This window comes from Cokeromyces recurvatus, assembly GCF_025118155.1.
Source record: "Cokeromyces recurvatus strain NRRL 2243 chromosome Unknown BX663scaffold_4, whole genome shotgun sequence".
Classification (NCBI taxonomy): Eukaryota; Fungi; Mucoromycota; class Mucoromycetes; order Mucorales; family Mucoraceae; genus Cokeromyces; species Cokeromyces recurvatus.
In genome coordinates this window covers 482,152-495,176 of record NW_026251390.1, presented here as the reverse complement: position 1 = coordinate 495,176, position 13,025 = coordinate 482,152, and the positions used below count along the sequence as shown (strand labels likewise).

The window sequence follows — 13,025 nt, the reverse complement described above, 5'->3', positions numbered from 1 at the left end:
TCAAATATAATAGACATTACTCACCGCGGGTGTCGAGTCTGATAATACTTATGAAGATGTACCATTAGAAGTAGATGTTCGTCTAAGGAAAGAAGCCAAGCGGAAAATGAAATTCAAGCCCATTACCAATAACAAAAGGTTACGTAAAAACAGGGTCCAAAGTGAAACATGTTAACACGTAAAGACTTCTTTAAGGCTTTTAATATTTGTTCAAATCTTATTGGAACACGTTCATACTTAGATAATATTTTACAATATTTTATTTAGTATAAATACGATTTTGATGTGAATGAAATAAACATTATCTTTGATCTTGTCTTTTAAATAAACATCTTCTTTAAATTTTATTTTATTTTGACTTACCGGTTAACCACAGAGAGTTGAATCGGGTTTATACTTACTATTTAAATTGACATTTGGTAGCATCAGATCTAAATAATGGCTGAATACAAGACACAAGGAACTGAAGGAACTTCTAAGGATTACAATAATGAACAAATGACTGCTTTTATGACATACTTTGCAAATTTAATCAAGAATGACACTAACAAGGCTAAAGTTAAGGAACCTGACACTTACAATGGTACTCGTGATGCTTTAATTATTGATGGCTGGATTAGATCTATTGAACGTTATAGCACCTTTTATAACTGGACTCCTGAAAGAACTTGCCAATTTGCTGCTACTTTACTTCGGGATAGAGCTGACGCTTGGTATAGAACAATCGAGAATACTGAAGAAGAACCTGAAACTTGGTTAGAATTTAAAAGACTACTTATTGAATTCTTCCGTCCTGATAACTCGGTAAGAATTGCTCGTGACAAGATGGCAAATTTAAGACAAACAGGCAATCTGGTCGATTACATCAACACATTTATGGATCTTAAGTTGGCTATTCCAAAAATGACTGATGAGGAAGCTTGTGATAAATTTATCCGTGGTTTGAGCAGTAAACAAATGAGAGCTCACATCCGTCAATATGAAGCTGAAAGACTCAAGGATGCAATCCAATCGGCCTTATCTTTTGAAAGTGCCCAACAAGAAGATGACTACTCAAACAATTTCCTTGGGGAAACCAGATCTAATAATCACAATCATAATAGACATGTGGTTCACAATGATCCTATGGAGCTGGATGCCATGATTGATCGTAGAAGAAATAATTATTCTACAAGAAGGCCAGGTGAATCGTCCAAGTTCAACAATACTAATGGATCTACTACTTGCTACTATTGTGGGAAGACGGGTCATATCAAGAGAAATTGTAGGAAACGTATGGCTGACATCAAAGGTTAGATGAACAACAGGCTCAACGAAGAAGACAGGATTTTCAGTAAACGTGTTGAAGACCAGGAAGTTCAATCACATAACTCTAGTATTAGTGACAATAATATTAATACAAATTTTCCTGAAAATAAAAGTTTAATTGATCTTGACCCTTACTCTTCTACTGTTCATTTAAATGATAGTATCTATCCCCCTTGAAACCTACTAATTATTATAATAATGATTGCCTATCGACTAAGTCAAATGATGTCTGTACTGAACTCTTGCCTATTGTGTATCCTAAATCGTTTTCTGATGAACTTCGCTACCTAACTGAATTAAACACTGTTGCAACTACCTTACCTTTATATCCGGCTCATTACAATGGAAAATCTATTCAGGTTCTGATTGATAGTGGCGCAAGTGAAAATTATGTCTCTCCTCACATTCTTCAAGATTTACATCAAGATAAATTTATATCTGTTCAAGATCGACAAGTAGAAACTGCTGGAGGTGACATAACTGAAATCAAGTACAAGGTCAACATGGATATCAATTTGAATGGTTATCAAGACAGAATTATGGCATATGTATTTCCTACAAAATTTGATTTAATCTTGGGAAGATCATGGTTGAAACAAACAAAACCATTACCTGATTGGGCAAATGACACCTGGTACTTTAATAATGGCAAAATCAACTTAGAACCTTCAACAACTAGTAAATCTTTGGCGTCACATAAAAATATTACTAAATTAAATTATCTTATTTCTCATAAGCAAGCCACTAGATACATAAAAAAGGGTGCTGAAAGCTTTCTTCTTTATATTAAGGACAATGGTGGATCTGACCAACATGCAAAGGATGATCACTACTGGGATGAATTAGTCAAGCAATTTAGTGATGTGTTCCGAGATGAACTGCCGGGTATGCCTCCTGACCGTGGTATTCATCATGTTATAAATGTTGGTGATGCAAAACCTGTTTCTAGGCCACCGTATAAGATGAGTCCTCTAGAATTGGAAGAATTACAGAAACAATTGAAGGAACTATTGAAGTTAGGGTTGATTCGACCAAGCTCTTCACCTTGGGGTGCTCCGGTTCTATTTGTACGTAAGAAGCCTGATCCTGGATCTAATAAACCTGGTGCACTACGAATGTGTATTGACTATCGTATGCTCAATAAGCTTACGGTACGAAATAGTTCTAGTCTTCCCCGTGTTGATGAATGTCTTGAAAGGTTAGGTGGTGCTAATTATTTCTCTAAATTGGATCTCAAAAGTGGATACTTCCAAATTCCCATCTTAGAAGAGGATAAACCAAAAACGGCCTTCAACACAAGATATGGTCAATTTTCATGGAATGTCTTACCCATGGGTTTATGTAATGCTCCTCCTGTATTCCAATCTCTTATGAACAAGGTTCTGGCTGATTGTATTGACAAAACTGTACTTGTGTATCTTGATGATATACTTATTTTCAGCAAGACTTTAGAAGACCATAAAAAACATGTTCGTCATGTATTGGAATTACTAAAGAAGGAAAAGTTGATTGCTAATTTGAAGAAAAGTGAATTTGGAAAGCGTGAACTGGACTTTGTTGGTTTTAGAATCTCTACTAATGGTATAGCCCCTAGCCCAGAAAAAGTAAAAGTAATTCAAGAATGGCCACGAATGACAAATGTCCAAGAAGTTCGACAATTTATTGGCTTTGCTCAATTTTACAAAAGATGGATCAAGAACTTTGCTTCAATTGCTTCTCCTTTAACCGACTTAACTAGAGGAACTGGTATCAAGAAAAGACCCATCGTTTGGACAGAGGAATGCCAGAAAAGTTTCGACACTCTAAAGAAACTTTTATCAAGTGGACCAATCCTACAAGTCGTTGACATGAATAAACCTTTCAGGATCGAAGTTGATGCAAGTGATCGTGGTTGTGGCGCTGTTCTCTTGCAACCAGGTGAAGATATCGACCAACCTTGGCATCCCATTTGTTATGAATCCAAGAAATTTAGTGAAGCGGAACGTCGTTATCCAACTCAAGAAAGGGAACTTCTGGGAATACTTCATGCTTTGCGTACATGGCGCTGCTACATTGATGGCTGTCCTAAAGGGTACAAGGTATATTCAGACCATCTTCCTTTGCAATATTTCAGAACCAAAGACAAACCTCCTAGTCGTCTAGTACGTTGGATTTCAGAATTAGAATTATATTCACCTGAAATTGTATACAAATCTGGTAAAGAAAATATAGTACCTGATATTTTATCCAGAATGAATTTTGATTCTCCTGAGGTCTCTCCATCGGCTACTTCCATGGAACCTGACTATCTCTTTGCTGCTTGGGACTCACTCTCCCCTGGACTACGTAGTGACTGGCCACTTCTATTATTGCCTGATAATCGCAAGAAGGTGAAGTCTGCTGCTGTCAAATCAATTCTTGATAAAGAAGAAGACAAATTCTGTATTATTTCAAATAAGGTCTACCGTAAAGTTACTATTAAAGAAACCGGTGATACTAAGAATGTTCCCTTCTTACCTTTTGCTGAGCGTGCTGACACTGTTACAAAATACCATGAAGCTTTTGGTCATTCTGGTATAAAGACCTTAATGAAGATTCTAACTCCTCGTTTTTGGTGGCCTACTATCAAATCGGATATACAACAATGGATTCGCATGTGCCCCTCATGCCAAGTAAATAGTCGACGTGATAGAGTACATCATGATGAAATGCATCCTTTAAAGGTTCCTACTGCATTTGATCGATGGCATCTTGATTTCATGGATCTTCCTACTACACTTCGTGGAAATCGTTGGCTCTTAATTGCTGTTGACTATGCAACGAACTGGCCTATTGCTCGTGCTGTTCCGGTTGCCTCTAAGGAAGCTATTGCTGACTTTATCTATGAAGAAATTACTATGAAGCATGGTCAAATGTCTGAAATAGTTACTGATAGAGGAGCTAATTTTACAAGTGAACTCGTTAGTGAATACATCAAGCGTGTTGGAGCAAACCATAAGTTAACTTCTGCTTACCATCCAAGGACTAATTCTAAGGTTGAAAGACTTAATGGTGTTTTCAAACAAATGCTTCGAAAATACACGAATGGTGCTATTCACAGATGGGATGACTTTGTTAACGCTGCTTTGTGGGCTTGTCGAATTCGGGTACACTCTACAACTGGTTTTAGTCCATTTTACTTAACATATGGTCGGGAACCTAGACTACCTGGTGACATTATGCAACCATATATCGACACAAACACGTTCAAAGATACGCGTACCGTTGCTGATTATACTGCTCGTGAACTTGAAAAACTTGGTCAACATCGAGCTGCTGCCGAATTTAGGATGAAAGCCATTGCTGAACGTGATAAACAAAAATGGGATGCTGCGATAAAGAAACTTAGTTTTGAACCGGGTGATATGGTCATGCTTTCTCACGAAGGTCGATTTGGTCTTGAGCCAAAATTTAAAGGTCCTTACATTGTTGTTGCTTCGTATCCTGACTACGGCACCTATAAATTGGAAACTCTTGCTGGTGAACCCCTCAAATCACTTATTCACGTTGACCGACTAAAGCCCGCTCTTGGAGAACGTCCAACGTCACCGTGGTATGAACCAACTATAGCTCGTCGACAATATAACAAAGAGATGCAAAACATGGTTAAGGATAATAACTCGTCTCAGCTGGCTAACCCTGATGCAAATCGCTGGATAGATCCTATTGATCATATTGATCCTATTGATGCGGATGAACTTTCCTTATCGTCTGAACAACAGTCTGCTGCTCCTACAACTTTGTCTTCTTCCACTGGGTCTAAGTCTAGTATTTCCATCAATCCATCTAGCACAACCCTTTCCAGCAACGAAGAACATACTCTAGCTGACATAAGCCCATTATCGACCGCTATATCTACAGAAGAAGTGAAAGAGGTTCCTCCCATTCTTGACTCCATGTATGAAGATCCCCCACTTTTAGACCTTGCAGAGATCCCCCCGGACACTACCTCTAGAAATCTTGCCGCCGGACATTCTACGGACACACCATTGGATTGTGTTCAGGGACGAACACAAAGCTGGGGAGGGGGTAATGTCGAGTCTGATAATACTTATGAAGATGTACCATTAGAAGTAGATGTTCGTCTAAGGAAAGAAGCCAAGCGGAAAATGAAATTCAAGCCCATTACCAATAACAAAAGGTTACGTAAAAACAGGGTCCAAAGTGAAACATGTTAACACGTAAAGACTTCTTTAAGGCTTTTAATATTTGTTCAAATCTTATTGGAACACGTTCATACTTAGATAATATTTTACAATATTTTATTTAGTATAAATACGATTTTGATGTGAATGAAATAAACATTATCTTTGATCTTGTCTTTTAAATAAACATCTTCTTTAAATTTTATTTTATTTTGACTTACCGGTTAACCACAGAGAGTTGAATCGGGTTTATACTTACTATTTAAATTGACACGGGCGATTAATGCCCAAGTGGCCAAATGGATAAGGCATTGGTCTCCTAAACCAAAGATTGCGGGTTCGAGTCCCGCTTTGGGTACTTCATTTTGTCTAGATGTTGTTGTTTTTTGAACTTGAGGAAACAGATATTAATTAGGTTATTCGTAGAAATGTTCAATAAGTTTTTTCATTCATTTTGTTTTAAAATGAATAATAATTATGATGAGAGAAAAAAAAAATTTTTTTAACATTTAAAGCAGTGGCGCACAACAGTATAATGTCAATAGATATAATTGTAATTATATATTTTTTTTTATTAAATGATTTCCAACTAAGATGTTTTGCCGATTTCCCCTTTACAATAGATTTATTTTATTTTATTTTTATAATTTCTTATCAAAGACAGCAACAGCTGCTTTAGCAGTAGAGTGAGCTGATGCAGGATTAGGGCCTGTTACAATACGTCCGTCTACTTTATGGAAATCAGCAAATGGTGTTGGAGGGGCAACGTAAATAGCACCAACAGAGGCTGCACCCTCTTCAATTGTAGCCACCTTATCATTTTTTATTTTTTCCATAACATTTAACTGAATTTCACCTTCTGTTGTAAAACCAGTGACTGTCTTACCTTCAATGATCGATTTTCCTGTCTTTGAATCCTTAATATAAGGTAAAATTGCAGGACCATGACAAACAGCTGAAACTACACCTCCTCGAGCATAAATATCTTCAGCAATATGTTGGAGTCCATGAGCTTGTGGATAGTCATAAAGTGTAGCATGTCCTGCAGAGGCAAAGAAGAGACCATACTGCTTAGGATCCAAGTCGCTAGACTTGTAAAGGTGTTTATTCAAAAGAACATTAAAAGGATGACTGGGATCTTTATAAATTTTTTCGTCTTCATCTGATAAAAACTGTTTCTCTGTTGAATGCTCATCCAAGCCATAAGTTCCAGTTTCAGATGCAAGGTCAACTTCAAATCCTGCATCTACAAAGGTTTGATAGGGATGAAGGGCTTCAGTGTAAAATAAACCTGTTTTTTTGCCATCAGCATAAAAAGGTTCATTATAACTTGTGATAGAAATAAGAGCTTTACGAGGAAGTGACATATATAAATATATATTTTTTCTTAAAAAAAAAAAGAATAAAAAAGGATTAAAAAAAGGATAGAAATTAAAACGATAAGTGGTATCATTCATAAATCACATTTGATAATTATGATGGTATATTTCGATTTATTTCCTTTTACATCCAATCAAATTGAATACAAATACCCAAGACAAATCATGAAACAGGAGAGTATTGGTGAAATATCAAATCGTCTTTAAAAACAAGTCGTATATATTGAAATTAGTTTACCATAATGATTTACTAATATAAATAAATAATAGAAATAGAAGCTACAAAATAAACGTCTTGCTTCAGATATTGTATAGACATCTAGTCAAAAAATGTAAGTATTGTAATATAATATTAAAAAAAATTGATATTTTGCATGTAATAAAAGTTTGCATTAAAGTAATTTATTATAATAGAATCAAATCTACTGCTTTGATGATTGATCAAGCAAAAAGTTACTAGCCTTTTCCAAGTCTTGATCATATCTATTAAGTGCATCTTTTGCTTCCTTTTCATTGAACCCCATTTTAACTAATTCTTCTATTTTATCGCCCACAATACCAATCATATTATTATTTGATGTATTGTTGGCAATGTCAGGTTTTTTACTTTCTGTTGATTGTTTTCCAAAATCAGTACTAAAGCTTGAAAATGCGTCATCAAAACCATGATTAATAGTTGAAGTGTTTGGAGTAGTATTTTTATCATTTGAAGATGTAGCTCCAAAGATAGCATCCCAGTCTTCATCATTTGATACAGCTGGTGTTGTTGTGGATTCTTTAGGAGTAAAGTTATCCACATCAGAAAAATTAAATCCTCCAAAACTAGAAGCCCAGTTGTTTTTGTTTGTAGCAGAGGATAGATGGGTTGTTGTTGCGGATTGGGCTGGTTTAATATCAAATGCTTGAAATGCTTCATCAAATTCTGCTAATTCATCATCCTTATTAACGATTTTGGCTTCAGGTAATTGCTTTCCTGAAAAGGCAGCCTCAAAATCATCATCATCATCACCATCATTGTCTTTTTGTTCATCTTGTGCAATATATGAATCTATAGTAGTTGTAGAGGTAGTCTGTGGAGGAGGAGGAGGAGGAGGAGCTCGTTGTTTCTTCGTTGTTGAAACAATAACAGGTGAAGCAGCAGAAACTACTGAGCTTACACTCTCAGAAGGTTGACGATGGTGCCTACTTTGAGGGGGAGGAGGAGGAGGGCCTCGAGAAGATTTAGTATGAGATAGACTGGGTGTAGTGATTGAGTTAGTGGCCCAGTGTGAAGGATCAAATGCATTGGCAGGTGTGGTAGTCGTAGTATTTGTATTGGAAGGAGTATTAAATACACCAAAAATTGCATCAAAATCATCGCCGCTTATAGGTGTAGAGGAATTATTATCACTTTGATTAGTAACATTGTTAATTGCTGCAGTGGGTGAAAAGGCATTGAACACATTTGCTGACTTATCAGTCATGGTAAACTCAGTAAAAGGAGAGATAGGTGTAGGTGCTGGAGGATTTTTAAACGTGTCATCTAGAGCAGGTGTAGAATTGACAGATGATGTTTCATTTGGGGATAAAACTTCATTTGTAGTAGTAGATTGGTCTTTAACATCACCAAATACTGATGTCTTCCTTTCTTCTTCACCGTCATTATCATCATCATCATCATCACTATCACTTTCATCCTTATTTAAATCGCCAGCTGTCTTATAATCTTCAAGATGGCGTCTAGCAAGTGCACGGTCTTGCTCAGCAGCTGTAACTTGACGTTTATTAATATCTAACATCATGTTTTGTTGCTTTGTTTGTGCACGCAACTTGTCTAATTCAGCATTAGAGGCAGTTATTTGCTCTTGAATTTCATGAACACGACGACGAAGACTTTCTGTTTCTGCACGTCCATTCTCTAAAGTTTGCTTTGTCTGGGTAATTTCGTTTTGCACTTCATTTAGTTGCTGTTGCGCAGCATTATATTCAGCCTGTACTTTTTCCCATTGACTCTCTTCCTGACGAATTGTCTCTTGGATTTCATTTAAATCCTTAACAGCAGCTTCATGCGTCATACGTATACTAGTCAACTGTGCCTCTAACTCACGCTTTTGTTTTGATAATTGTTCTAAAGTATTTTCTGCATTTAACTTTTGCGTACTTAAAGCAGATGTTTGTGAAGTAAGAGATACAATTTGATTTTGCATAAGATTTACTTGATTTGTTTCATGTGATACTTGATCATTACCGAAATCGCCCAATAAATCATTATTTGCATTATTATCAATAAGTGAATGAGTTTGCTGAGGTGTTGATGATATGGTATTGTTTGGAGTGAATAAAGGTGAGTTACCAAATCGTGATTGCTGAGGTGACTGTTTTATTATGTTATTGCTTTTTTGGGGAGGAATTAAAGTCTTTGGTAAAACTTGGGGCAAATTCTCTCCTGCCAATCTTTTGTGAATTAAATGCATAGCAATAGCAAATTCATTACGTGATAAAGCTCCTCTTTGCTGAATATCTGCCAAATCCCAAATAAAAGCTAATTCAGATTCAGGAAGACGAGAGTTCTTAAAAAACTCTACTGCTTCCTTACCCTGAACAACACCTGTTTTATTTGAGTCAATTTTATCAAAATAAATATCATATTGTTGCTTCTCTTGGGCTGTAACATCCCATTGCTGAATAGGTTCATATATAGGAGCTGAGGATCCAAATGCCATGTCACCAAGTGACTCAATTGTCCTTGCTCGTTGTGGGGGTGTCATTATACTTTGCTGACGTGCATTACGAAAAGAGGGTGAGCTAATAGACATATTACGCATTATAGGAGATTGTGTTGTTGACGTTGATGTATTGCCATTAAGAGCGGATTGATATACAGTGGGTGGTAACTTATCTGGTAAATTAGTGAGTGTGCCATCCATTAACTTGGCAATATAATGCATGGCAATAATAAATTCAGTTTGATTCAAAGCTCCTGATTGGCGGACATCTGCTAAATACCTAAATTTGCACAAGTATGGATGGAAATTTTTAATATAACAGAAATAACCTTACTCCTTGCTTTATTTTACCAAATTTGACTTAAAGTCTCCATTGACAAGTTTGACTTTAAAAATATGCTTTTAGCTGTATTAGCGTCAAGAACTCCATTAACAGGTTGGTGTACTTTAAATATACTAATGTATTTTTCACGCTCTGCTTTTGTAATGGGTGAATTAGTTAACGATGTAGAAGAATTTAATAAAGGCGTATTGAATACACTTGGACTAGACACAACAACATTAACTCCTTCAAATTGAGGAAATGGAACGACTATTTTTTTTTTTTTAAAAAAAAGAAAGAATAAAAAGAAATTAGCTTATTTATTTTATATTTTTAATAAAGACATACCAGTTGATAAAACGTTGGTATTAGCTTCTTTTCCATGTTGAGTACAAGCAATAAGTTTTAAAGCAATCGCAAAAGTTTCTGGTGTCAAGTAGCCCACCTTATCACGATCAGCAGCTTCCCAAATCTATTTATTACCATTTAATATAATATTGACTTTAATAAACATTATTATTTTTATACCTCTGATAATAGTTGATTAGGTATACCAGAAGAAGCAAAGAATTGTACTGCTTCAGAGCCTGTCACTATTCCTTCTTGTGATTTACTTGCAGCTTTAAATAATTGCTTATAATATTCTACTTCTTGTGATGTTAATTGTGATTCCCAAGAAGACATTTCAGTTTAATTCAAGAAAAAAAAAAAAAAAAAAAAGAAAAGAAAAGAAAAAAAAAAAGAGCTCGGTTAAATTCAAGCAATATAAGCAGCACAGAATTTTATTGGTTTATTAGAAAAACATGTTAAATTTCTTTATTTAATCTTTAAGCTTTCAATTTGAGTAATATGTTGACGAAATAAGACGTCAGCTAAATTCTCACTTTCATCATTATTCACTGGTTTACGAGAAGCAAAATTCTTACCAGGCTCGGGTCCACGAGGCTGACGAATAGGGTGAATAAAAGTACCTGAAGAAGGATTTTCTGCTTCAGCAGCAGTGACACTTGTACTCCTGAAAATGTTTAAGTATATCATCTATTTTTTTTTGGTAGAAAAAAAAAAAACTTACATCATTGATTTTCGAAAACTATCTCGTTTAAGTTCAGTACTGCTACTAGAAATAAGATTACCCAAGCGTTCACGACTAGGACTTGATCTTAAAGATCCTCTAGAGCTTTTATGTTGAAGCTATAATGAAGAAGGTTAAACTTTGAATTTTAAATTGATAACCTTATTTTTACTCTCACAATAGGTGCAGGAACTGAGCCTCTTTTGTCAATAATAATTTGTCTATCAGGACCAAATCCTTCAGAATAATGATTAAGACCAAGTCTATCAGCAATTAAATGAGCATCCCTACGCTCCTTAGCAGAAAGGGTTTTGGGTAATGCAATTTCAGTAGCATTTGGATCCCCACGGAAAAGTAGAAGATAACTATACATTTCCAAGACATTAGGGTTATTTAAGTCCAATACATCTATATTTATAAAATATTAATAGGTTTATTATAAAACTTATTCTAATTACCTTCATCCAAGTTAACAGGCAATTTACGTTCAGTCTGTAAAGGTGATCCAGGTTGAGAAGAAGACATCATATTAGATGACATTTCTCTCTCCTTCTTTCTATTATTATCATTTACTGTAGGTAACATTTTCTTAAATTCCACACGTAGTTTTCGACCTCCTATTTCATATCCATTAAGAGTATTTACTACATTTTCTGCTTCTTCAGAAGTTCGATAATTTGCAAATGCAAGTCCTCGAAAAACACCATTATCGAAATGGTAATTAAAAGCATAAGCTGTAGGAATGTCTAATGAAGCCTATATACATGTAAAAAAAAAATATTTTTTATTTATTTTATTACTTTACTTACAAACTTCTCTAAGAGAGCATCTTTTTTGACCGAAAATGGAATATTCTTTATAACAATAGCAGTGGGAATAATTGGTTCATTATCATTAGATTCATTATAGCTTCCAGTAGGAGATATAGGTCGAGACGCAGGTCGAGATGAAGGGCGAGATGAAGGACGAGAATTGGTAGCTGAATTTATTGTATTATCCTAATAAAATATTTTTAATAAAGATAATATTTCATATTAGTTACCGAATTACCTTATTTCTATGAATCCTTCTAATTGAGGAAGGTCGTGATCGAGGAAGATTATTATCAGATAAATTAGGAGTAGTCATTACGAAGGAAATAAATATTTTATAAAAATTTTATAATGTTTATAAAAGAGAAGAAGGAGAGAGAAATGAATTTCTGAAAAGAAAAGGGAAAGGAAGAAAAAATAAATAAAAAAAAAATAGAAGAAGGTATATAGAAGACGTTAAACAAACAAACAAAAAAAAAAAAAAAAAAAAAAAAAAAAAAAAAAAAGAAAAAAGAAAAGGAGTTAATGTATGAAGCAATTGAGATGGAAGGGTCTTTTTTTTTTTGCCCCACCATTAGCGGACATCAAAATTTATTACAAGTCATTCTTGTAAACTAAACATTTTTAGTTATTTTTCGCACAATTAAAAGATAAAATACAGATGTCATGTTTACCTTTTTGTTTTGAATGATGTTAATTGTCAATTTAGACTCTTTTAAACTGTAATAGGCCCAGACAATAATGTTTATTAAAGTAAAATATCAAGTTTTCTAACCAAGCATTTTGTTACTTTTGAAGACATGCACTAATTTGAACCTTTGATTTTTAGTAAAAGAATTGTTTAAAGTCCAACTTGGTTTGTTACATTTTCATTTTATGCTTCATATATTAAGAGCAACAAACTGTTTTTAAAAGCTCATCAAGTATCCCTAATATTTTAACCATTTTATCGAAATGAATACATTAACGTCTATGTAAATATAAGTTAATCTGTCATGAAGATTGGATGCACTTTGATCTAAAGAAAAGGAAGGGTCAATCCTTATCGTTAAAAAAAAAAGTAAACATAGCATCTGAATTTTATTGTTAATTCGTCTAGAAAAGAACCAACAATACTTGAATTCAAAGTATAAAAACTGTAGTGAAAACATTTATGAGCAAATAATTTATTCAAATATAAGTTTATATTAGATGCATAAATTGAGTTTAATGAAAAGAAGCATAAAAGTAATTCATAATTACTATTATATACCGTTTATATCTT

The 13,025-nt window shown here is 34.5% G+C and overlaps 3 protein-coding genes and 1 non-coding gene across 4 annotated transcripts; 1 reads left to right on the top strand and 3 right to left on the bottom strand.

Annotated features, from left to right (window-relative positions):
* Positions 1 to 5,756: 5,756 nt before the first annotated feature.
* BX663DRAFT_t37 lies at positions 5,757 to 5,829 on the top strand. Its single transcript has one exon. It is a non-coding gene; the product is annotated as a tRNA-Arg (tRNA).
* Positions 5,830 to 6,004: 175 nt separating this feature from the next.
* BX663DRAFT_498463 (class I glutamine amidotransferase-like protein) lies at positions 6,005 to 6,869 on the bottom strand. Its single transcript, XM_051526048.1, has one exon. The coding sequence runs from the start codon at positions 6,836 to 6,838 to the stop codon at positions 6,113 to 6,115; it is 726 nt and encodes a 241-aa protein (XP_051385989.1). The 5' UTR covers positions 6,839 to 6,869; the 3' UTR covers positions 6,005 to 6,112.
* Positions 6,870 to 7,272: 403 nt separating this feature from the next.
* On the bottom strand, positions 7,273 to 10,561 carry BX663DRAFT_428252 (uncharacterized protein; the record flags this gene model as incomplete). Its single annotated transcript, XM_051522673.1, has 4 exons — positions 7,273 to 9,835; positions 9,907 to 10,147; positions 10,226 to 10,349; positions 10,406 to 10,561. The coding sequence occupies 4 exons, from the start codon at positions 10,559 to 10,561 to the stop codon at positions 7,273 to 7,275; spliced, it is 3,084 nt and encodes a 1,027-aa protein (XP_051385988.1).
* Positions 10,562 to 10,632: 71 nt separating this feature from the next.
* BX663DRAFT_498456 (uncharacterized protein) lies at positions 10,633 to 12,241 on the bottom strand. Its single transcript, XM_051526047.1, has 6 exons — positions 12,000 to 12,241; positions 11,759 to 11,947; positions 11,408 to 11,705; positions 11,122 to 11,357; positions 10,950 to 11,068; positions 10,633 to 10,892 (listed from the first exon to the last, which is right to left on the bottom strand). Exons 1-6 carry the CDS (start codon positions 12,075 to 12,077, stop codon positions 10,694 to 10,696), a joined length of 1,119 nt encoding a protein of 372 aa, XP_051385987.1. The 5' UTR covers positions 12,078 to 12,241; the 3' UTR covers positions 10,633 to 10,693.
* Between the last annotated feature and the right edge of the window lie 784 nt (positions 12,242 to 13,025).